General features: G+C 36.6%; 3 protein-coding genes and 1 non-coding gene across 4 annotated transcripts; 1 reads left to right on the top strand and 3 right to left on the bottom strand.

Annotated features, from left to right (window-relative positions):
• The first annotated feature begins 3532 nt into the window (after positions 1 to 3532).
• EMB1187 (Protein kinase superfamily protein) lies at positions 3533 to 9016 on the top strand. Its single transcript, XM_078300566.1, has 11 exons — positions 3533 to 3817; positions 4372 to 4463; positions 4784 to 4890; positions 5567 to 5672; positions 6083 to 6205; positions 6340 to 6431; positions 6520 to 6604; positions 6819 to 6924; positions 7020 to 7086; positions 8296 to 8388; positions 8789 to 9016. The coding sequence occupies exons 1-11, from the start codon at positions 3660 to 3662 to the stop codon at positions 8915 to 8917; spliced, it is 1158 nt and encodes a 385-aa protein (XP_078156692.1). The 5' UTR covers positions 3533 to 3659; the 3' UTR covers positions 8918 to 9016.
• A 1035-nt stretch (positions 9017 to 10051) lies between these two features.
• On the bottom strand, positions 10052 to 14289 carry LOC144552586 (eukaryotic translation initiation factor 2 subunit alpha homolog). The gene is made up of 7 exons (XM_078300567.1): positions 13904 to 14289; positions 13113 to 13308; positions 12953 to 13039; positions 12722 to 12868; positions 12089 to 12193; positions 11260 to 11358; positions 10052 to 10373 (listed from the first exon to the last, which is right to left on the bottom strand). The coding sequence occupies exons 1-7, from the start codon at positions 14140 to 14142 to the stop codon at positions 10245 to 10247; spliced, it is 1002 nt and encodes a 333-aa protein (XP_078156693.1). The 5' UTR covers positions 14143 to 14289; the 3' UTR covers positions 10052 to 10244.
• Positions 14290 to 16839: 2550 nt separating this feature from the next.
• Positions 16840 to 17036, bottom strand: LOC144553664 (U2 spliceosomal RNA). The gene has a single exon (XR_013511431.1). It is a non-coding gene; the product is annotated as a U2 spliceosomal RNA (small nuclear RNA).
• A 3479-nt stretch (positions 17037 to 20515) lies between these two features.
• LOC144552902 (transcription factor PCF2-like) lies at positions 20516 to 22010 on the bottom strand. The gene has a single exon (XM_078300933.1). The coding sequence runs from the start codon at positions 21869 to 21871 to the stop codon at positions 20858 to 20860; it is 1014 nt and encodes a 337-aa protein (XP_078157059.1). The 5' UTR covers positions 21872 to 22010; the 3' UTR covers positions 20516 to 20857.
• Positions 22011 to 26670: the final 4660 nt, after the last annotated feature.

Below are 26670 nucleotides of genomic sequence, written 5' to 3'. Positions count from 1 at the left end.
AACATAGTGATCCTCACAGTAGTTCCTCACTCGGCATACCGCCATCACGTGACTGCAGGGTATGTGACTTAGCTGGGGTCCTTGGCATGTACAGGTTACCGCCCTGGCATCTCCGAATTTAACCACGTACTTGCAAGCCCTCTTGACAAACGCCATAGTGCCGTCTGGTTTACGGGTGGTAGGAACGTACTCATTTGGATTTTGCACTTCGAATTCTGTTCCATCGTTACCCATCGGGATCACGGTCATGGTTGCACCGTTGTCTCTGTGTCGTCTTAGTTTCTCCTCCACCCTTGTTGAAAATGACTGGTTCATCCTTATTAATTCTGCGGCCTTAGCACGCCGTTCCTGAAACCAGGCATTTAACTTGTAGAATGTGTCCTCTACAACTGCAGCCACAGGCAACATCCGGCTCTGCTTGAATACTGCATTCATCGACTCGGATCCGTTGGTGGTCATAATTCCCCAACGCCAACCTCCATCCCGGGATTGATATATTTTCTCGTATGCTGGATCTTCGTTGACATCTCGGGGATTATTTTTCCCCACCTTCATTAAGTAGAGATTTGCCTTTGGCATGTACTACATAGAAAATAAGGAAATAGAATAATGTAAGTAAACAATTGTAGTAAAAAAAATTTGTTTTCTTAAAGTACAATAATATATGTAAACAATTGAAATGCATGTACCTTTGCAAAACTGCTAGTCATCTCTACCACCCTTCTCGGCTTTTTCTTTCTGCAATTCCATCTAAATGTATCAGTAACCCACGTGTCGCCTCCGGTTGCCTTGGAAAGGTTCTCCGCAACGTGTTGCATACACAACCTGTGCACACACTGGCCAGTACGTGTTGACCAACCGTAATCTTCACGATCAAAAACATATTTTATTCCTTTGTACTTGCCATGGCCTGGAGCAATGGTGCCAGATAGCCATATGAGTCCTTCCAACTACCAAATATCCTGCAAATCGCAAGTTCACGACCTCTCCACAACCTGTTGTATTTTGGGATTACATATTTGTATTTGTGTCTGACGGTCATAGTCACCGCCTTGATGCTCATCGATGGATCCAACTTAATGTCCTCCTCAATTGCATCGGCAATTAGTGATGCTGTCAGATTTGAATGGTCTGTCCTTGTGGACGCAGACTTGCATGTATGAGGTGGTTCGCACTTCTTAATCATCCATGCTTCCCCTGAACCCGCAGGGGTTGCAAAAAGGCGGAACTCGCAGTGCGGGTGAGTTGAACAAAGCACAACTAACCTTGTTCGGTCCCTTTTGTGTATTATACATTCCCAGTTGCCGTGAACATGAGTCTCATATATTTTCTTTACAAGCTCGTCTACGCTGGTATAAACTTGCCCTGCGGCAAGTTCTTTGTTGTATACAACACGAGGACCAAAGAAACTAATGTCTGCCTCTTCGAAAGCTGTGGTGTCGTTGAATGTGGCAACCGGATGCTTATTCCCCCGACCTCTAATCGGGAATTTTTCTGCCCTGGACAACCCTGCTACATTTGCATCACCATCTGATAAGTCATCATCTTCCCAAACCCCTTGGTATTCATCCCCCGTTTCCATTTCTCTTTCTGGTACGGCATCAATAGCATCAACATCAACATCAACATCATTTCGATTAACGGGTACCGGTCCTGACTCTGGCATAGTTGGAAATCTAGGGATTATGGGTGTCTGTCTGGGTGGTAGTGGTAACTCTTCAGTATTTTCTGGGGAGTTGTGGTACCCATGGTTGTCATTACCGGGGCTGTGATACCTCTGGCTGTCATAAGGGGAGTGCTGGTGATATCCCTGGTTGTCATAAGGGGAGTGCTGGTGATATCCTTGGTTGTCATAAGGGGAGTGCTGGTCATAACCCTGGTTGTCATAACCCTGGTTGTCATAACCTGAAGGTCCAGCCCCAGCCGAACTTGAAGGTCCAGCCCTCGTGCGGGGAACCCTCTTCGAATATATGTCCATTACCGGGACCCCACAAGCTACAAATTGAGTATACACAACTCTCCACAAATTGGCATCTGTTATTGGAAACTTAACAAAGTAAGGTCTACCCCCCCCCCCACGTGAGTTGTCAATCCGTGTAGCCAATTCTATTTCATATCTGTTGGGGTTTACAGATGTCTTTTCGTATATTAGCTGCTTCAGTTCCTCAAATGTGGTATTTTCATTAATCTCGAAGCCAAATGCGACTTCTTTCGTGTAATGCACGCCATCTTCATCCCTTTCTAGCTTGCCGCCGACATACAGTGCAACTAACATCTCTTCTTTAACAAACTACATTTAAAAAAAAAAATTTACAAGTATTACATGACATAATAATGGGTACATTAATAAATGACTAATTGAAAAATAAATTAAAAAAATTAAAAAAAATTACAATTTTTTTACAGTAGGTGTACAGCAATTGCTACAGTAATTGTACAGTACGCTACAGTAAATGCCAACAAGAAATGTACAGTACGATACAGTACAGGTCAACAGTAAATGTACAGTACGCTACAGTAAAGGTCAACAGTAATGTACAGTACGCTACAGTAAGTGCAACAGTAAATTTGGAACAGTAATTACTAATTATTATAATTATAATTACTAATTATTATAATTAAAAAAACATACCTATTTTCCCCAGTTATCGCCTCCAGAGAAGGTCTGAGATCGGGAAGTGACAGAGGCAGAAAATGCGTTTAAATCACAGGACTAGTGGGGCGCCCCAGGGGGTGGCGCCTCACTTGGGGTATGGGCCGCCGGGCCCTGGGGCGCCTCACTTGGTGTTTTGGGCCGCCCCAGGCCCAGGCGGTCAGGGCATGTATGAAAAAAAATTAGAGAGATGGGCATTTTTAAAATTTTCTATTTTTTTAGGGATATTAATAAAAATGGCCGTTAAATTAAACAAATTTAAAAAGGCCACAAGAAGACTCCATGGATATCATGGGCTACATACTGTGCTTTTGTGTTGTTTTTTTAAGGCTTGATTCAATCAAATTATGTGTTTTTGGAGTATGATGTTGCCATATGAACGGTTAGGAAATAAAGAACGTATTATTTAGTTAAAAAAGAAGGGTAAAATAATCAGCTTAAATTGCACACAAAAATTAATATAGGTCGAGTGAAGAAAATTAGATAGTAAAAGAATGTCAAAATTTTAATTAAATCATGTAATTAATGTTTTGATGAAAAAATTGAAAATTTTAAAAGTTTTGATGTATATATGCAAAAATACTCCTAATTAGTTTTTTGGTTTCTGAATATCAAACCAAATTGGCGAACGAGCAAGTGATTGAAAGTCTTTACGCAGTGATTTTATTTAAATTAGTTTTTGTTTCTTTCATTTTACTCGTAGCTTTAGAACTTTCTATTTTTCTTATCATTTTTTTAATATTTTTAACGACTAATTAGTTGTGTCATATTTAAATCACAGCCCTTTCTACTGGAAGTAATTTCCCATATTCAGAGGGACTATCATGGAAAACATCCGCGGATCCTGCTATTAATATCTTTGGAACAGTGACCGCCGTTCGATGTTTGTTCCCTTACAGAATCCGAATCCGAGCTGCTGACTTCTCCACCGTACGGACCAACACTCCAAAAAAAATCTCCATTTCTCATTTTTTTTCCTGGAGCGAGGCGTCGGAGCTGAGAACGCATGGGAGCTGAGGAGAGGAGCTGGGATCCAGTCTCCGCCATGGAAGAGGCGACAGTAGGGGCGTCCAATGGGAACGCGCCAGGTGTCCCGACCGTCCCTTCGTCTCCTCTCTCAATCGACATCTCTCTACCTCTACCGGAGATGAAGCCTCACATCATGTTAGTCTTAGTCTTTGCTCCACTTCCTTTCCGCTCATCTTCTCCAGTTAAGGTTTAATGGATCGTGTCTTGTTCTTGTCATGAGGCACTGGGACCCACTGGCAGGGACCTGGATTGTGGAATAATCGTGTTTCTTCTGCTGTTTGTCGAACTGTGATTTACATTTAATATGGGAGGTCTAGAGTAAATGCTGGTTTTGTTACAATTTAGATTCGTTTATTAGTTGTGGTAAAAAAAAAAATTTAGTGAAGTTGTGGTAATTTTTTCATTATCACTTTCAACATGATCAGATGATCTTATGAGTAAAATTTGTTTTGATTTTCATGGCAATTAACAGCTTTGCAAATAAATAGATGTTTTGATATCAAATTAGTCGATAGCACCCACAGCTTAAATTCTAGATTGGAACGGGTAGAGAGAGATTTTTATGCAAATTCTTAAAATGAATTGCAGAATAAATACTGGGGCCTCTGTCTAAAAACCAGACAGTAATTAATTGTTTGACGTTCAATTTCCTTCTAGTTGTTATCTCAAATTCTTATCCTTTGTTACAGCCATTTGCTGAAAACTTTGTTTCAAAAGTGGTCTTCACTTGACAGCTCTTGTTTCACTATTGAAACCGTTTCTGGTGGCATTACAAATCTATGTAAGTTTTCTAAAATATATCAGCTTATTTTAATCTTTCTGTACAATTTCATTTTATGCTGAACCAATTGCCCTCCATAGTTCTGTGAATCATGTCAATTTCTGATGATGAAAGCTTATTCCAATTCATTTTATGTTATATTCTTCCTCTTTTTTTATTTGTATCGAAACTTTGCTTTTGATAAGTTTGTTAAACTGAGTTGGATCTAAGAAACAACATATCTGCTGTTATTTGGAAAAGGCCAAAAAAAAAATTGTCGTTTCTTATTGATGTAGAAGGATACATTCTTTTGGACATAAAATTCTTGCTTTTTCATTCAGTGTTGAAGGTTTGTGTGCAAGAAGACAGTTTGAATGAATCAATACTCACAGTTCGGTTGTATGGCCCCAACACCGATTTAGTAATTGACCGCGAAAGAGAGTTAAATGTGAGTATGGTTATTATTTTTTCATTTTAAAGATGTTTATAGCCAAAATTATTTTGACCAAGTAATAATAAAAATCTGTTAATCAAGTAAAACATGTTCTTTGATAATCAGTATCTTCTTTTATGCACAGGATCTTTAACATTTCAATTCAAGTCATTTACTTTTTGCCAATTATGGGCAATATTTATACTTGCAACAACCAAAAAAAAGAACCTTTGCAAATATTTTGTACCTTCTTCCAATTACTTGCATTTTTTTTATAGCAACCATACTTTGGTATTATTCCAGTCAAATAATTTCTATTGAGTAGTTTATATGAATCTGAACTTTTCATAGGAACCCAGTGACCATGAAATTTTGTTCAACTTGACTTGCATAAAAAAATCTTTGGATTGAGGGGCAAAATTGCCTATTTTTAGTAGAATGTAGCTTTACGAACGCTCTATTTGAAACATTGTTGTTATAGGGAATATCACATACATATATTGTGTGAGGGTAGAGGGGTAGAGGGTAGAGGGTAGAGGGGCAGGGGTAGAGTGGTACTGGTATTTTACCTGATCTGACATAAAATACTTGATACCATTGTTTTGAAGTCACCAAATTCTTCCTTGCTCAAATTGTAGTATGATAATAAAGTTTGTTCTCAAAAAACATAATTTTTTTTTTCATTTTTCAGGCTCTACCTTATATATCAGCAGCAGGGTTTGGTGCTGAATTACTCGGTGTATTTTCAAATGGAATGGTGCAGTCCTTCATTGATGCTCGAACGCTTGAACCTTCAGGTGATTATCATCGAACACTCTCATGTTTTCTCCCGATCTGGTAGTTTTTTTTTTTTTAATTCTACAAGTAAATGACACCCAGTTATTATAATCCAAATCGACTGAATTAAGACAAGCACAAGTGACTAAAATGACCCTTTTGTTTTGATATTATATATGTGAATAGGTTCCTGACAGAATTCCTTTAATGTGAAAACATAACATTTAGATCACTATATTCTACTAAATTTAGTCTTAGAGCATCATATTAGCCCTTTGTTACATGCAAATGCATGTTTGGTTTTATAGCTATCTCGAAGAATGGTCAAAAATGTTTTTGCAATGCAAATTGCACAAGTGTGATTCTTATTTTTTTTCCCCTTTATAAAGATTACATATCATACCTAATTAATTCGCATTTGATTGTTCAGATATGAGAAACCCTAAAATAGCGACTGAAATTGCAAAAGAGCTTCGAAGATTCCATCAGATTTACATACCTGTTGCCAAGGTGCCCCAGTTATGGAATGATATCTTCAGGTTTCTTAAAAAATGTAAGAATGAATCATAATCGTGGCTAAAAATGCAAAATTTAAATTTTGACCCTTGGGGGACTATTTTTGTATTCTTGGCATTTGTTTGATTAACTAATGTTGAATTGAAAACTAAACTAATATTTTGGTTTTAGCCGAAAAGCTTGAGTTTGATGATGACGAAAAGCAGTCCAAATATGAAGAAATATCTTTTACTGAGATTCATAAACAAGTTAACGAACTTAAGGTACTTTCATATATACTTGTATTTATTAATTCTTTGCTTTTGGTGCTGGTTGTATTTGTTTGTTAATTTGTTTTTTATTTGTTAACAGGATCTTACCGATCTGTTAAATTCTCCCACTGTCTTTTCACACAATGACTTGCTTTCTGGAAATATTATGCTAAATGACTCACAAGGTAATCTTCCTCTCTTTAAAGTGTTTATTTTCCGAGAATCTTGGTTCCTCTCTCTATAGTAACTTCACATTTTTTAGAAGTTAAAGCCTCAGTGATGCTTCACTTGTGCTATTAATTCTCAATTCCAAAATGCAGGTTTGTCTCGTTACCACCCACAATTATGCTTGTCAATTAAGAGTAACTTATTCTTTTTCCATATCCATTATTTGGTTAGGTAAACTTTACTTCATAGACTTCGAGTATGGCTCATACAGTTACAGAGGATATGACATTGCGAATCATTTCAATGAATATGCTGGGTTTGATTGTGACTACAACCAGTAAGTTCAAAAGGCAATATTTAATTTTGTAGTCTAAAGCCCAAAATTTGAGAGGCTTTATTTTACAATTAATGTTATTTGCAACTCTGCTTTAGATATCCAAATAAGGAGGCACAGTACCATTTCTTCAGGAGTTACATGAAGCCTGATAATCCAGAAGTGGTATGTAAATAATTTTTGTATTTTCTCTTCTTTGTTTTTTATGGGGAGGCGACGTGGGTTTATATGGTAGGTTGATGGATATTTACAAGGATTGTCTTTTGTCATTAAAAAAATTTATAATAACCTTTTAAAAAAAATATTCAGTTGTTTCTGAAAGAGGTACAAGGAAAATAAAAAAATGAGAATGAAATGTCCTGTCAATTAGTATATCAATCCAAGTTTAACTGAGCCCTAACCCTCAGTTTATGATTAAACCCCCCAAAGACTTAAACTCAATTAGAAAGGAAAAATGTTTTAGGGTATAGATGGTGGATAGTAATGGAGATGCAAATATTAACTAAGATATATATATATATAGTTGGGCTACGGTGCTTCATGAAGTAAAGCGAGTGTTTTACTACTCATATTTTGCGATTTCAAAGTTCACAATGTCGATCCGAACCCGTTCAAGTTGATCTCCATATTAAATTGTGCTTGGAGACGAAATTTTACAATTTTTAGAAACTTTTTCTATTTTTTTCAAATTTTTTAAAATCATTGATTTTCAGAAAATTGTGGACCATAAAAAATCAGTGATTTTAAAAAATTCGAAAAAAATAGTAATAAATTTCTAAAATTGTAAATTTTGGTCTTTAAGCACAATTCAATATGGAGATCAACTTGAACGGCTCGGATCGACATTTTGAACTTTGAAATCACAAAATATGAGTGTGAAGTAAAACACTCGCTTTACTTCATGAAGCACCGTAGCCCAACTCTATCTCTTTATATATATATTCACTCGTTAATTGTACTTCCCCTTTGGTGGCTGTATTTTACACTTTTACTCCAACTTCTATATGGATCCTTTGCAAAGGAGACAGTAGTTTAACCAGGAATTATTTTAGTGAGATATTTAATATGACATTAGAATTGTCTTCTTCTTAACCTGTCCATAACAAGATCACTTCAAGTTACTTCTCGTTTCAGTTTGATATCAGTTGAAATTTGGGTATTTGTAATATTAAGCTAAAGTTATTTTTGCAAACACCATAAAAGATCTTTATTTCTGCAAATATTAACACGATGGTTCTTCTTCCCCTTCATTTGTTAAAAGGGCTTCATATTTCTCCATCTCTGAGATTTGTTGTTGTTCTTCTTCTTATTGTTATTATTAGTGTTATTATTATTATGAGTATCATTAATATTGTTATTATCCTGTCCTAATAGGTGCCAGAGAGAGAACTTGAGGCACTTTACATTGAGACAAACACCTTTCGGTTGGCATGTCACATTTACTGGGCTCTTTGGGCTCTTATCCAGGTACTTATTCTGATCACTCTTGTTCTTTTTATTTTGACATTTAGATCCAAAAGTATAAAAGCCAAATCGACTTAGAATCTGGTTAGAATTGAGTTTTAAACATGTAGTTTCTAGAACAGCGCAGTTTCGCTTCTCCTCTCTGTTGCAATGAAAACGAACAGAGCAAAGAAAAGAAAGAGAAGTAGCAGGCATTATGAAATATCATGCTACAAATTCATATTTTTGCATCCTTTAAATTGTTCATCATGACTTATAGTACTTGGTGAGATATACAGTATGAAATAAGGTTCATGGTTATTAGAATTAACTGATATAATTTCTCCAAAGACAGTTAAAAAGCTGACCATGATATTAAGCATCATGCTAATAACTGATCTCAATTTGATTAAAAAAAATATAGGCAAAAGTATCGCCCATTGATTTTGACTATTTGGGATATTTCTTCTTGCGCTACAATGAGTACAAGAAACAAAAGGAATCATGCTTCTCCTTGGCAAAATCGTTTTTGTCTGTATCAGACTCTGCTTAGACCATTGCTAGTATTCTTTCCTATTTGTCTCTTTTTCTTGTAGTTTCTGCTGTTTTAGCTGAAATGATTTTTTTATGAATGAATAAATATTAGTTGTACATGCCAACAGCTATTATTGTGTTTGAACTAAAAATTCGAGGCAATTTTTTCGGATGCCATTTGTAATATATTCTTTGATAGTTCGTATTTACAATGTCTTCTTTTATAGACTGGACTGTTTGTGTAAAGATTTGAATTCCAACCATTGTAATTCTACTATTTTGGTCTTCAGCTGTTGATGTTAAACGCAATACGCAGGTCATCCATAAAATTAAAAAGCAATGTGTACCTTACCTTTTAAAGTTATAACAGATCTGAAAAAAGGAAGTTTAAGATTCAATATTTGGAGTTGGAGGCGAAATTTTTTTTTGGAATCCAATGAGATAATCGGACATAATTTGGCTACAAAGGATCTAAATAATAAATTTAAAGATCGGTTCCCAAATAATTTTTCAGCTCCAAACCTCATTATTTGATTATTTCCCACCCACCCTCTCTCCTCCTTTGATTCTGGATACTCTACGGTACCGGATTGAGTCCAAACTCCTCTCCCCTTCTTTGACTCTGTATACTCTACGGTACTGGATGGAGTCCAAACTCTCAGCCGAGTGATTGAAATTTGGTGTCTATTTAGACATGGGTGATTCGTGCTGCAATAAAAAACGGTCTGAATTTAGTAATCGGAGATAATCCAAATTCTCCTCCTCTACGGATTCATTAGACTTTTTTGGTATGTCTTGTCGGATTCATTAGATTATTTTGTGTGGTATAGTGTTGTCGCGGCTATCCATTGGATCTAAAACCTCACGCACTCATTTCAAAACCCTTTATATTTTATATTAATTTCTATAAATAAAAAATTATGTTATTAGTTTCCAGCTTCCAATCATTGCACATAATTTTCTAGCCAAGTACACACCATGAATGAAATTATCAATTTTTCCAATTGATAGCATTAGCTAGAAGTTAAATTAACAGTTAACAATTACCACGTGCAATCCGCATGTTAACCCAGTTGATGAACCAAATCAGGACCAAACACGTGATTTCAAACAAAAAAATCAACAGAAGATTCAATAATAGAAGTCACGACAGTAAAACAAAAAACCTTCTTAACAGACAAAAATTCAGTATTAACTCATTGGAAAAGCAAACAAAATATTAACTTGAAAGGAATACTAGAAAACGCCAACAGACACTCAACTATTATCTCAAAGGTGAAGCAGCACTATAAATTGACAAGAAACCGGGACAAAAAGGAAAAACTAATCAGCAATGCTAATTAATTTTACTCTAGGTCAACATCACCCATGCCGGTATCTTCCTCCTCGCTCTCATCATCGCCATCGACCTCCTCATTTTGGAGTCGCATCTTCTCCATCTGCTCTGCCAATTGTTTGTCTTCCCGCTCGCTCACCTAAAACATCAAAAACCAAAAGAACTGAGTGCTGCTGATATTCAAAGCCGGCAAGATCCAACTGAACCTTAAAAATCTGAACATGATCCGACCTGATATCAAGACCAGAGTCAATCTGAAACCTGAATACTCATTTAATCAGGTGCATACTTGACAAGCAGAGCAACCCATAAAACCCTTAGGCTGGGAACTCCAGTGCAACCATAACAAGATGAACCAAAACTAGATACGTTGTCAAGATAATAACATATTACCCACCCTGACAAGCCCCAACTGTCACCAATTTTTCTTAAATAATCGTAATTAAATGCAAAATTAAATTTAAGAAATTCATAAGCCAAATTTCTAAAAATGGGAAGGATGGACAAATTCATCCTCACACCCACCCTACATAATTCTTTCGATTCAAGCAAAGCTTGGATACAAAGGGATGGGAGATTTCAAGAGTATCCCATAACCTGGATACGAATATGAATTTCCATCCCCCATTAATATTCGTGCAAGAGCACCAGCTCTGCAAAGAGCCCCCTCACACAGATGCACGAATATTGATGGGGACAGGAAATTGATACCCATATTCCAGATTATGAGGCACACAAACGTGCCCCATCCCCTCTTTTTCACCTGCATGTATCCGAGAAAATTTGTGTGTGTGTGTGTGTGTGTGTGTGTGTGTGTGTGTGTGGGCGGGTGGGGGGTTAAAGGGAAGTTGGATTTCCCTTGAAAGCATTCAGCTGCAGAAGATACATCCTTCCTATTTTCTCAAAACTTGGCTTACAGTTCCTCAAGATATAACTTCAAAATAAATTATGATTTTTTGAATTTTTTTTTGACATAAACTGCGATATAGAGAAAAGGCTAGCTAGAACTATAGAAGAGAACTTACTGCTCTAGCACCCTCCTTAACTACGAGCTTCCCCTTGTATTTGTCTATTTCTTCTGAGCAAGATTTGATCGCTTCTGTCAGAACAGTGATTCCTTGGCTCTGTGCAGTCAGAAATATAACCATCAAATAAAAGAGGGAAAAAAGAAAAACAAACATCTGACGAAAAAAATTACAATAACAAAGCTAAGACTGAAGACACCCATTCCTGAAACATAAGGACATCAATTATGCATTTTAGCATCATTTTAGTAAAAAAAAAGAATTTAATCTATTCTTGGTAGCTATTCATTGTGCTCAATCATCTTAATACATGACAGCACAAACTAGTGCTCAGTTGAATGCATCTTTCCATATAACAACTACTTCCGCAATCACACACTGATACTACAGTTGTAAGGTTCTAAAGTTTCATTATTGCATTTCCACACTGTACCGAAGGACCAAATTTAATGTACTACTGTCTATTGCACTCTGTTGAGCTTATGTAATTGCCTTAAAATTTATAACTAAGTACCTAAGACTCGGTCAAATTGTTCCTACTTATTTACAAAAAAAAAAAAATTTAACTATGCAATCTCCATACTGTTATGGTGAGCTTATCAGCTGCAGACAACTACATCTTCTAAAGTATGTATTAACATGTACCACTTACTCTTCAGATTCATTAGTAATTGTGCTGAAAACACAATTGATTACCAACTAGGGAGCTAAAAAAATTAAAATAAAAACTTATCCATTAAAATAGATCAAGACCAATGTTTGCTTGCAACACAAGCTTTTTGTAAAGCAAGTATGAAATGCATAATAAAGAGAAGAGATCTTTAGAAACCTTGTCAAGTGTCTGAGTGGTTAAAACATAGAGGGGAGCTGCCACCAGCTTTATTTTCACTGGACAATCGTCATTTCCCTTTGATTCTGCTTTCCTCATAGCTTTCTGAAAAAAAAAGAGCATGATTCTGCTTTCCTCATAGATTGAAATAAATACTTAAAACCCACTTTATACATTCTGAAGCCCTTGGAACTATTAGATACCAGTTATGTACTAAACTTCAGTGCGTTATTTCTTCAAAACTAAATTAGGATAATTTCAGGTCAATCAGCAACAACAAACTGTAACATAATTAGTGAAAAATGAAATAGGTTAAACCAAATTATTTTCAAGTATCAGTCGGAGAGTTAAGTGGGAAGATGCTAAAGTACGCAAACTATTGGCCCAAGCAAATAACACGTTATTTGACTGACCTAGAATTATGTTTGCCAGGAACTATTTCCAGTCACTAAATCAACGATTATCATTTATCAATTATATACTAGCACTATTTGGGTTTTTCTGCATCAAAGACCTTTGGACAAAAACCCAACCAAAATAAATGCTAAACAAACAAAAATGGAAAGTCATTCAGATAACAAAAACACCAAACTAAAAATGGGAGAAAAGAACAAGAACAAGGAGATAAAAGACCTGTATGTGGAGCACACCATCAAACTGGTAGCATCTGATCTCAACATCAGCACGAATCTTGACAGGCTGGGGCGTCATCCTACGCCTTATATTCTTCACCAATGTATCCTTTACCTCCTCTGTAACTGCTGGCACCACCTTTGTCACCTGACAAAGAAAAAAACCAAACCTCTATAACTGCCCTTCATCCAGTACAAAAAACTAGTTTAATAAATATAGTGATTCTTTTACCTCTTCACCATCTGGACCGGCTTCCTTCACTTCCTTTGTAAGCAAATCGAGGATAGAGTCAGGGTCGCTCACTATCAACTTAAAGGCCTATGAACGAGATAGAAAAGCTTAGAAAACTGGTCATTGATTGTGGTGTACAAAAAAATTGTTGATCAAATACCTCATAGGCATGGCCGTACTTGCGGTAGAGAGGCCAGCCGATTGTGGTGTAAAGTTCCTCTAGGTCAATAGAGAGGGTCTCTGCCACATGTCGCATGATTGAGTGTACCAGCTTAGACTTGTTGTATCGTTCCTCACATGCCTGTACATCCTCCTCTGACACCCTCCTCTTTGACAAGTCAATGTATCCCTTCTCCCTGTTCCATATTTGATTTTCAATATTAATTGAGGTCAACTATGCATGAACATCTCTATTATCAACTATGACACAAATAAACCTTGATTGACCTCTAATTGTGTAATTATTCCACAATAAGCATCACTATAATCCAAGTTTGAATTGTTTGGCCCTAAAATATGTACACCATACCTTAATTAAGAGTCAATTTAGTATCAACTAAACCAAATCAACTAGAACTCAACTATAATTAAACCAAATTCGATACATTTTTTCTGCATTTATATCCTTTCAACCTCTGATATAATAAACTTAACTTACTGATCGCTTAACTTCACTTCCTGCTATATCTATGGATAGTGGAACATTTAAGACAGATTTTTTTTTATAAAACAAAGTTATAAATCCACATATGGCCCAAAGGAGCGTCACATTTGAAAATTTTCAAAGTTTTCAATATAGGAATCCCCCCAATTCAGATGGTCGACAAGCAAAAAATCTTTGTCAGCTCAAACAAAATCAACCTAACTCGAAGGCTCAAATCGTCATGCATACGCAAAGTAAAACTAGAAAGGAATGAAAAAAAGGTAAAGGATAAAAAAATGGAGGCGAACTTGTCGACACGGAGGACGATGGCGGGCTCCTGGCGGCCGACCTTGATGAGGGAGGAGACAGAGCGGATACGGCGTCGGGACAGCTCGGAGAAGAGAATCATACCCTCAATGTTGTTGTACTCCAAGAGCGACACATAGGCGCCCATCTCGGCGATGTGCTTGACCTGGATCATCACCGCCATGTCCACCTCGGGGTACTTCGTCTCGTACATCCTGCACTCTAGATTCGGGCCCGCCATGGTTCCTTACTCGAGATTCTCTCGCCTTTGCTTGGTTTCTTTTTTTGGTTGTGTTTAGAATTAGGGTTTAGAGTGCGAGGTAGGGAAACGAGAGAGAGAGAGAGAGACGAGGGGATCGGGTTATTGGCCCAATATTTTGTTTCTTTTTCTATGTTCTGTTTTCTTCGCCTTTGTTTTGCGGCGGATGCTTACTGTACTGAGGCAGTGAGGCTTAGAGATGAGATGTATAATATCTATAATTTTGTTTGTCATTTTAGAGATGTATAATAATTTTAAAAATTAATTACATGAGTATAATATTTTTGAAATTAACTTTAAATTAATTTTAACTTTTTTATTCTAATTTCATGAATATAAATGCTCTTTGAGTTTGTTGTTTAATTTACGATCTCTTAGAATTTCTTGTTTAAGTTACAGTAGAAACTATTTTTATTTGGTTAAAGTTTGTTATTTAGGTTATGGGATGAATTATAATATTTTTTGCATGCATGTAGATTTAATTTAAATAAATTTTAAATAAAATAATCTAACTAAAAAATATTACGATTATTAGAAAATAAAATGAGATACTAATTAAAAGTTTAAAAGGAATACACATAATTTAGAGATAAAATTACAATCAAAATTAACTTAGATCCGTTGACAAGGATATATTACAAAATTTCACAGTAAAAGTTGAAATTTAATACATCCAACTATTTAATATTTATTATAAAAAATATATTATCTAAATTTTGAATCTGCAACCTCGTGGAGAGAGAACAAATCTTTAGATTTAAGAAATTTTATAACTAATAAGCTCTTAAAATTGACAATGTCAGTATACAGACTACAGAGAACATCGGTACCAAGTAGACTAGCATACATAGAGATATAAAGAAGGTTTTAGGTCAAGATATCAAGTCAGAGAAACAACAAAACAAAGACATCATAACTGCACCAATTAGGGTACTGGTAAAAGTGGTTTCAACAAGACAAATTAATTAAAAATAAAAAATCGCAGCTCTATGCTATAAGAACAACAAATCAGTTGGTTATTTCAAGTTAAATTGGCCTACTATTCTTATTTTATGGATTTAAAGCACATAATTGCAGGTTCTTTGTGCCAGAAGATTTTTTTTTTAATTATCAAAATTAAAAAAAAAATTGCAAAGAGTCTAAGAGTTCCCGTTTCAATGTTCCATGAGCACCTCTGCCTCACGAAATAGACTTGGTTGTGGTGAATTGTAGCGGTTTTCTGTGCTTCCCCTTCTCTTTCTTCGATAATAGTAAACCACTATGATATGCGGTCAGATGTGAAGAGTTGCAACATTTCAGGCATGGGTTGCTGAGCCGGTGTAATCGGGGTCGACATTGCAAAAGGCTATCTTGAGAAACGTAGAGCAAGGTCGTATGCTCAAGTCATCAGTACACAGATACTCTCCACTGGATGGTACGCGTGCATCTGCACAGTGTAGTTTATTTTCAGTTAAAATGTTTATTTATGTTGCCTGTTGGTTGTACAATTGCTACGGACCCAACACACATTTGATGACATCGCATATAACGTCGCTTGATCATTTGAGGATGATGATGAAGGCATTACAGGCTTCTCGATTGAGCGCCATGTAGAAAATATAGTGTTGAACCTTCTCCATTCCCACCTTAAATATCCTACCATGGGAAGAGAAAATCAGGTATATCATGTCCTGCATTCCCAGCAACGGCATAGAATATGTGCCAGATTTCAAGAAGGCAGTGAATCACCTTTGCTTTCCATCATCTGGTCTGCAATTAATAAAAAGAATTGAGAAAGGGTTAGGATTTTACTTTTGAGGCAGTTTTAGCAACATTTCACCGGTATGGGAACAAGTCATCGGCCTCCATATAGTACTAAATGGCTTATACAGAGGCAAAAAGGTAGATAAAAATGGGTGATGAAGTATTACAACTTGGATTAGGTAGTGGCTTACTGATTTTGACAGAGATGAAAATTCTGGTCCATGGGGGATAATTGTTTGAACCGGTACCGGGTACCCGGTATGGGATGATAATGGTACCTGTGTAAGTGGGGAGAACACAGGAGAACTCAGAAGTTACAATCCAGATGGTGCTCTAAGTATAATAATTCGGTTGTTTAATTGGATTGGTAAGCATAGGTAATATTAATTGTTTACCAATTTTTGTTTAAAATACAAAAGTTAATAAAGAGCTGCACTGTACCAATATGCTTCATGTTTTTTCCGATGCTATAGTTGGCACTTGGCAGTAGCCATGCCAAGCAACAATATATGTTTCGTATTAAAGAGATATCACATCATGTTCGAAATCTTAGTGTTTGCACTGAAGTTGAATAGAATTGAACATAACACTCTATCTTGCTCTCGACAGAATATCACTTTGTATAAAAAATGCATCATTAAAATAAAACAGCAAATGAGGTTTTGAAGGATAAATTGTGTCCGGAAGAACAAATTCACTGGATTATCACTGTAAAATCAAATTACAAAAATTAAGAAATTTGGAAAACCAAATTTCAAATTTTCAAATTTGGTCCTAAAATCAGGCCCTGCCTTAATCACTGTTGCCAACTGAAATCTCAGCAAATTTAAATACAAAAACCAATTTTTCATCTTTCCTGTTTTAAATGAACTGACAAGATAAACATAAACTGATGCAGGCTTTATGCCAAAAGAAAAAAAATTTAATTAGATTTGGTAGAGGTGCGCCAGGCCAATGCAGTAGTGTAGCGCAAAGGCGACGCTCGAGGGCCCCAGTAGCAAGCTACTGTGGTGGACCCTCCCCCACAAAAAATAAATTTAATATCGTTGTGAACACATGGTCCACATATCAGATATTAAACTGATAAGAACAGATACTACACTTGATCTTAGTCAAAAGGCCGAGAAAGGTATGAATTGCTATGAAGCCGCACCTAGTCTTTTATCGGAGCTGCTGGGACTTGCATATGATAGCACAGAAATTGTGGGACTAAGTAGAAGCAGCTAACCGGTCGTGCATGTTTTTGTAATGGACTGGGTTATTTGGGCTTTTTTCTTTAGTAGCTTTAAACTGGCGGCCCGTTTTCAATTGGTAGAGAGGCTTCAATTGGTCCTCAATTTTAATTTGTGAAAGAGTATTTTTGTCTTAATGATAATTGTTTCCAAGTTTGGTTCTGAAAAAAATAGCCCGTCTCGGTTTTGTTGGCGATCAAATAATTTTCGTACATGCAGTAATTGTAGCTTGGAGCTGTTGTTTTTAATTTAAAACTTAGCAGCAAGCAAAAGAACCATCATACTGTTAAGTCACTCCAATTACAAATTGTAATAATATTACTCAGGACAAAAAACCTAATTAAACCAACAGACAAGAGAAACATACCAATATTCCCACTACAATATATACTTCTAGGCTTACAGTGGCATGTAAAAGTGTTGAGCAAGCAGGAGAACAGCAACAATAAAAATTAAGAAGGCCCCGTCAATTTCTTCTTGATAGTGTTCCCTTGCCTATACCCTTTGAGAAATCGGCTTATTTGGGTTCCTCGATCCTCTTCTTCTAGCCTCTCTGAAATGATCATAATGCCATATGATGCATTCTAGGTTGCTTTCTAGCTATTAACCATGGCAGAAGCAGTAAAGGCTTATTATCATTGGGCTGGTTTGTTCCTTGAAGCATCTGAATTTCTCGGTCTTCATTTATCTTCTCAATTGATTTTGTTTCTAAATACATCCAGTAATTGGAGCTGGGTGTGCAGGATAGATGTGGCAGTTAAACTTTTTTTATTTAGAACTTTTATTTTAGTACACCACTTTTTAATAGGATAAATATGCAATTGATTTCAGTTGTTTAATAACCAAACAATACAAGAAAAGTTGAATATTAAAGTTTTGACTTTTTCAACAATAATAGATTGGATATTTTTTTTATAATTGAGAACTAAACTAAACCAAAATTTAATTTGTATTATCTCTATTGATTTAAAGAATTAAAATGACTTTGATACCCTTAACAGTAAACTTTCTTATCAAATTATAATTATTTAGTGATATCAGTTGTCCTTCCCTGTCCTCTCTTTTTTCTCATCTTTGTGTCTGACATCCAGTTTATTAAACCAAGTTGGGCTATGCCTAATTAAGGTTTATTGAACCAAGGCGAGTATTGTAGAGCTTTGAGATTCGTGCAGAACGCATTTGAACGGTTGAGATTTTCCAAAAAGTCATACAAAATATGAGATACCTCAGAGGATGCGAATTCCCATCATGCTGAATGTACTATCTAACACAGTAACACTTGTCGAGACTCGAGAGAGGAAAAAATAAAATTATTCAGACTCAAGAGTCAAGCCCAAGGGCCGTGCTATTCTGCTCCAAAAGGGCCGGAAAAGAATCCAAAAAAATTTGGGTGACATAGGAGAGGTTATTCTCTCACCACGTCACCAGGAACACGTGTCATTCATCCAGGCACTGGTATGGCATTATCTGGTGTCTCTCCCATGGTCCCCACATCCTTCTCTAGTGGAGAGTGTGGAGTGGATCGTTTTCTTGCTCTGTAGTCTGTACAGAATTGAACTTTTCTGTTGCGAGTCAATAAAACCAAACCAAACAATATTATTAATTTATTAGAGTTATACCAATATATGAGATGAGACTTGACATCAGCATAGAGAGTTTGGCCTGGGCTGGGTAGCATGAGGTTTGAGATTCTCTGGCCTTTAACTTTCTCCCAACCACTACAAACGAGGCCCACTGAACGGCATCCCCGAGGCGTTAGCGTGGTGCCCACAATCTCGTGGCCCGCGCTCTTCCATCCCCACACAACAGAGAGATTTCCGATTTCCTTGTGCACTCGGTCTATACTTGCGCGGGAAATTGACAGAGAAATTTTCCATTTTTTTAACCCTCAAATAAGTAAATTTCACAGAGGATTCGAATGACCAAGCAAGGCTGTTCGTCTAAACCAAGTTTAGTGAAGTTAGTATTACATAAGCCCTCACTAATGGGATCACATGAGGGACAGAGGGTGGCCCACATCCCAACCTCTCCGCACCCAACCACACCGCTTGGCACGGTCCACGGAGCCCTTTGACCCACCACTTCCGCCTTGCTAGGCCCCACAAATTCCCCCTTGGGACCACCCAACCCTAAAATGAAGCCCCACCACGCGTATGGCGCACCACCTACTCTGTCACCCGTTTCGCACGTGCAAACTACTGCTTGCTTAAGCAACCACTTTCAGTTTTACTATTAACCTTTAAACAATCACCAGTTTTGTTTCAATTTGCCCCACCAAAATATATGTTTTCACTGTGACAAATCCTTGAAAACATCCATTCGTTCCTCCACTTTGTGAAGGAAAACTTGTTTGGTCCATTCAATTTATATTTATGCAGCGCTCCTGATGAAAAATTAATATTAACGTTAATGTTTCATTGACTATAATATCAATGCTAAACATCTTGTCTCCTACGAAAAACCTTCATAGTTTAACTATACATAATTGATAAATATCAAGAGTTCTGCAAAAAAAAAAAAAAAAATTCAAAACTATCACACCACTTGCAGACAATTCTACATGAGGTAAGACGGTTCAATTTCTGGCAAGGTTCGGTATTATGTTGTGTTGGTATAGTGTTCAATCTTATGGCAATTCTTCTTCCTGGTCATAGGCAGCGTGATCTTCTATGTGCACCTGCTGCTCGCCGGCATCCTGATCACTGGTTTCATCCAAATTACAGAAGTCAATTGCAACATAACCATAATGTTTTCAAGTTTGTATCTTTTGATTAATTATGCATTTAAAAGTTGAGCAACAGTTGTTTCATTTACTAATGTACCTAGAGAAGAATCATAATTTGAGGGCTATTGCAGAGCAAAAGGAGGTTGCTACATGAATGCTTAACCTCATGCACAGTACAACTGGCCTCCACAATTTCATTGAGCTTTGGATCTACATTCTCAGTTCCACGGGTCTTCTTCAAAACCGTTGTTTGGTCCTCCGGATGACCACGCTCAATCAAACAGTTCGGCATATCAGTAACAAAAAGTGCACCTGTTAAGCGTGGTCATCTGGAGGACCAAACGGCACTTTTGAAGAAGATCCGCTCACAGCGACTGCTTAAGGATCTGCCCGTCATTAGAGAGCAATAATTTCTTATAGCACTGGGGCATGTAGAATCTCTGTTTAGACTTTAGATGATTGGAATTTTCCACATATTTATCAGGTGTACCTCTCTGAAGATCTAATTGTGCCTGTAAATAAGCTATCTCAGCTTCAGTCAGCAGTACAGAGCCTCAATTCTGTAGGAAATGAGAGTGAATTCTTGCTGCCGAAAGACAAAAAAAAAACTAGAATTTCTCCATTCGGTAGGAAATGAAATAAAAAACCCTACATAGAACAGAGAATAAAGCAGTTTATTAACGCAATACTGAATTCAATGGTTGTTCAACAACCAACACAACTTCCATGCCATTTCATATTACAACTCAAACAGCAATGAGACAATTAGTGATACAAACCAGTCAGTTTTAGTACAATAGCTAGTTCTTGAATAGTCGAATTCTAAAATTAGAAATAATATCATAATTTTTGCTAACATGATCAGGCCTAAAATGCTGTGGCTAATTCTACGCCCCTAACTAAAACCACATGACATTTATCACTTTCCCCCATAAAAAAAGAAATATTCAACATTTCACTAAACCCCCTCCAGACAAAAAAAATACCCTAAAACCCCTCAATTCTCAGGGCTCGACTCAGACAAAGGTTCTGCGGCATCTCCGTCATCCTCCACCTGCTCATGCTGTCCCATAGCTGTACCCTTCCCTCTTCCGTTCCCATTACCGGGTTCAGCTTGGTGCACTTCCAGACCAGGACCCGGAGCAGCAACACTAATCCCGTGATACATCGCACCAGCTGGTACAGCTGATACCGCTTGACCACCAGCTAGGTTTATTAACTGAGGCCCAGAAGGTATGGCCCAAACTTGATTACCCGCACCAGCAGCCCCCCCTGCAGCAGTTGGTGCTGGTACCATCCATATCGCACCAGGTGGCATACCCGCAGTACCAGATGGGGCCAGAATAAGCGGAACCAAGCCGGATTGTCCACTTGTCATAGGTGCCAGACCAGAAGATATAGACACAGCCCCACCACCAAGTAACGGGTCGGCCATAACAGAGTAATATGCAGGAGCCATTTGCACATTCTGTACACTAGCGCCTCCCCCACCCCCAGTATTGCGGGTTGGCTGTAGCTTCTTCCTCCTCTTTGCAGTACTACCGCTGACTTCCACGGCATCTGACACTGTGGGGCCCGCGGTGGTAGACGATTGTGTAGGGATTTTTAGAACCCCATCCACGGTGGTTGCTATGGCTGGTACAGTACCGGTACCAGTTGCAGCAATGATTGCCGGTTCAGCTTGTTGCAAAAGCCAGCGTATTGTCTCTCCATCCGATTTGTGCCCCAATTCGCGCGTTAGTTGGAAAATTCGGGCCGCGCATGCAGCGGGCATGCGTATCCTGCGCCCTCGACCCTCTACCTTTGTGTGGCGATCTCTATTTCGGGCTGGAGGTTTCCGTACAAGCTGAAGACCACCGAACAATTCCATGGGTTCTGGTTTCGGTACTATGTACCGCTGTACCGGTAAGGAACCTGGGTTTACAGGTACGATAAATCCTCCGGCGGTTCCAACCGCCGCCGCCGTTTGCTCGTCGGACTCGTCGCTTCTATCTTGCACCTGGGGCTCCATGATGAATTTGAAGATTTAGCCTCGGTTTTTTGTTTTATTTGAGGAGAAGAAATTGTATTAGCGCGAAAGAGAACTTAGCGAGGCGCGTGAGTCTTCTCTTCTATGCGGCTAACCCTAGTCAATTTTATCTGTCGTTGGCTAATTTTGAAATTTTTATTTGAAGGAAGGGACTTGCCCTTTTCTTGTCACTTTTTTTTCCATTAAAACGGGGCCCAGCGGGTTCTTTGGCCAATCGAACGGGTGAGATTGAGAGATGGACCCACCGCCTCTTGACTCATGAATGGCGGGGACCGTCTGATGTAAGGCTGGGCCCGCAAAGCATTAAATGGTGAGCCGGTGTGGATCCAATGGTGTGGTATTCTTTGTCGTTTTGTATTGGGTGGGACTGCGGACCCCAATTGCATGGTCAATTTGGTAGATTAATTAAAGCCAAGAAAAGGTTATGTTAGGATTTTGTGGCAGAAACCCTAAAAAAATTGTTATTTGTGGAAAACTATATGCATTTCTTCATTTAAGAATACAATTCTTAACATATATTTTCACTAATTTTATGTCGTATTTGTTTTGGAATACATATGTGATGTAATTTGCACTTGATAAATTTGTCCTAAAATAAGCTTGCATGACATAAGCTTTTATAAGTAAATTCTTAATAAATATAGTAAAAAGCATTTAAGAATAAATCTTGTGTTTCATCTGCCTAACTATAGTTTTTTTTAAAAGAATATTTCTTTTGTCCATTACATACCAATGTAATCACCAGGGCATGATGAATGTTGCATTTTCAATTACTAAATATTCCAAAAAAAATGCACTTTAAAAAAAAATATATATATTTCTTTTTAGAATTGTCCGTAGGCTACATGCACACTAAAAAATAATATATATATATATATATATATGCATAACAAGCAAATCAATGTAAATGTACACTTCAGTTTAATTAGTTATTTTTCGTGTGCATAAAGTGTAAAGCAACTCTTACCATTATAATACAATCAGGAAAAACACTAAGAAAGTATCTCATGGACATCACTAATTTTAGTGAAAACATTCTTTATTAGAAATTTCCTAAAGATATAAAATATTATAGCTAAAAGGCTTCAGAATATTAGCTACAAAGCTAAAAAAAGATCAGGTTCAGTACAATGTTTATGCTCCTATAAATTGAGTTCTCTAAAAATATCATATATATATACACACACACACATCCCCGAACAAAAAGATTTCATGATTTTTTTTTTTTTTTACTTAAACTGTTAAGTTACTCCAGAATATGATATTCTGGTTCTGAATTTTTGTTTATAATTCTATTTTAAAAAATGAAAATAACATATTGACGAATATAACATGTGCAAAATCGTAATTTTACAAAATGGACCAAAATTAAAAATGTTTTTTGGACTCAATTATTTAATTTCCTCGGTCCAATTTTGTAACTTTCTTAAAATAATAGCAGAGCGTGCGCAAATTAGGATCAAGGTTAGGGCAAGATTCGATTCCTTTTGGAAAACAAGCTGAGACTGAGATCCGTCGAGCGCAAGTGCAACTATAATTTATTCTAAATTGTTCTACATAAGTTTCGTGTAGCGGTCTCAATGTAGTAAACAAATTGCCTGAAATAACCCGCTAGACATTTCCAACTTGAGAGTACTCTGCCAGAAATTTGTCGCAGTACAACCTCATCCTAATGGGGAAATATCTCAGCCGTTGATTTTCTTCTATTATTTCTGTAAATAACCGCCCGCCCGCTTAAAAGAAGTCACAGGCTGTGGGTCCCGCCAGCTTGCGAGCAGCGGCCGTTCCGCTGACTACTTTTATAGTCTTCGCGAATTTCTAACTCCTAGGAGAATTCTACGGTTTTTAACAAAACCAGCTGTAAGTATATTAAGCATGACACCGCATAAATTGTCTTCCACTTATGTGAAAAGTAAATGATCGTAGAAATAAAAAGTGAACAGTGTGTCTGTATGAAAGTTGAGAGTTCAGAGCCGTTATTGCACTGTGCGGGGAAGGTTGGCCGCAGTTAATCTCGAGCTGTTACGTGGGGTCAGAGTTGGTCCAGCTGGACACAACCGTGAAGTGGGGACCACGACGAGTTGTGTTTCGCAGAAGCTGGGTCCGCTGGGACCCTGACCTTTTTTCAGTTCTGATCTCCTGTAGGTTGGGTTTTTGTGCCCTTTCCTGTGGTTTTTTTTTATTATACAACCGTCAAACCAAAACAGGTTATCGCAATTTATTTTTCCATCCGATATATGTTTCCATGCGGTGAACAAATATTATTTTTTCGACTCAATTTTTTTTTCTGACAATTTTATTTCAAGCTTATGGTTATTCTAAAATAAAAATAATAAATTTGACACAGTCTTACGGCCATTTTTTTAATACCCTTTAAAAAAAGAAAATTTTAAAAATGCCCTCCGATTTAATTTTTTTTATAATTGCCCTGACCGTCTGGCCCACGGGCGGCCCAAAACACAAGCGGACCGCCCGTCCCACGGGCGGGTCACAGTACTAGCAGACCGCCCCTGGGACAGGCAGTCCTCTTTTTTTTTTTTTAGAGATCTTAATATTTTGATTTAAATAATTTTGTGAAGAAAAAACTTTTTTGTTTAGAGTGTATGCCAAAAAATAAGACATTTGATATATTTATGAAGTGATGTTGTAATTCTTTATAACTTTGATTGTATTTATTTTTATTTTTTTGGTGAACTTTGAATTTATTTGTCAGTTAGATGTCACAAGTCTAAATATAATACTAATTAAGGACTTGATTTTTATTCAAAAATTTTCAAGCTCTAACAGCTTGTTTAAATGTATATGTCTATATGTTTATGTGTATATGTATATGTGTATGTATATGTGTATGTGTATATGTATATGTCTATGTATATGTGTATATATGTATATGTATATATTATACATATATTATAAAAATTGAAAAAAGAGAAGAAGTTCAACAAGCTGTCAGAGCTTAGAAATTTTTGAATAAAAGTCAAGTTCTTAATTAGTGTTATATTTAGACTTGTGATATCTAACTGACAAATAAAATCAAAGTTCACCAAAAAAATAAAAAATTTTAAAAATAAAATCAAAGTTATAAAGAGTGACGACATCACTTCATAAATATATCAAATGTCTTATTTTTTGGCATACACTCTAAATAAGAAAAAAATTTCTTCACAAAATTATTTAAATCAAAATACTAAGATCTCTAAAAAAAAAAAAAAAAAGAGGACCACCCTTGGGACGGGCGGCCCGCTTGTGTTTTGGGCTGCCCGTGAGCTAGGCGGTCGGGGCATTTATAAAAAAAAATTAAATCGGAGGGCATTTTTAAATTATTTTTTTAAGGGTATTAAAAAAAATAGCCGGTCTTATATATTGAAGATTTATAAATGAAATTTTAATATCAGTTGTGCTCCGAACTTTTTTAGAAAAAGTTATTTCTTAATATAAAATTCTTTTTACTAAAGAAAGTAATCTCACTCTCTCTTCAAAATGAACTCTCAATTTTTATTTTATTATACACATTCTCCCTTATTGTATTTATTTTCAATAGTAGCCATGCATCGCTATTCATAGTTTATGACAAATTTAAATCAGAATTTGACAGACTTAGAATTTTCTACTAAATCAATTGCATATAAGCTTAGAGTCTAAAAAAAATACAACGTAAAATAATGTTTGATGGATACAAACATCAAATAATTCGTCAAACTTACTATATATGTCGTAATCTCAACTTTACAAGACCAATATAAAGAAGTACCATACAAACAAATATTGTCTAAGTAGCTTATGCTAAAAAAAAGTATTTATTGCATCTAGGAAAATAATATTATAATACGTTATTTGCTAAAAAATAAATATCTTTTCTGCTTATTAGTTATCTTTTATATACTTCATTTAGAGGCAGAATCAGACTTCAAGTTATAGGGGCCAATCATATAAAAAAAAATTGCTACGAATAGTGGTCAATTTATATTACAAATAGCATTTTAATTTAATCTAAATTAGTTGATGAATATAGTTTACACACCGAATCTTGTATGAAATCACATCTAAATTAGTAACGAAGGGGCATAGTGATTAGTGAATCTGCATCATTCATCTACCAAATTAAGTATGAAGTCTAGAACTAGATGACGACGTGGCACAAGTTGGGTGGTTCACAACTTTTATCTTGGGATCCCAGCAGGAGTGCAGGACCCAGCTCTCCATTATTCATCTCAAACTCATCCACTTTATTAAAATGGAGAGGATAAGTTCGCCCAAGGGTTTTTCTGATCCGCGCAAATTTTTGATCTTTGACGTAATTTAAGCCTGTCAGTGTCATAAATAATAGATAAGATAGGTGGTTGTAATCTGGGCTGGAAGTATAGGCTTTAAGAAATAAATATATTAGCCTTAATTAAGCGGCCCAAATAGTTATAATAATATCATCTGATGTGGTGTACAAAACCCCAACCCAAGGTTAACTGCTATAGTTAATAACATCCTGTTGCTTCTGATCTTCAAATTTTCAGAAAAAGACAAGTCGTACGAAACAAAACAATTTTTGAAAGATGGTCACGTCACATGAATAGTCACGGCAAGAGACACACGAGTTAGAGCACATGTCGTGTCGTGCTGTGATGAAACTGTGTTGTGCTGTGATGTATCCGATCGTGCCGTGACTAACATGCATGAAAAAAACAATGCAACTAACATGCATGAATGCGAGCAGTAAAATAACCATCAAGAGCAATAAAAATGACCTAATTAATTTCTGGTACTCAAAAGTGAATAAATAAAACAAA

This window comes from Carex rostrata, chromosome 4, assembly GCF_964058835.1.
Source record: "Carex rostrata chromosome 4, lpCarRost1.2, whole genome shotgun sequence".
In the NCBI taxonomy this organism is placed as follows: Eukaryota; Viridiplantae; Streptophyta; class Magnoliopsida; order Poales; family Cyperaceae; genus Carex; species Carex rostrata.
Note: the sequence above shows the minus strand (reverse complement) of the source record. Positions and strands in the feature narration are given on the sequence as shown.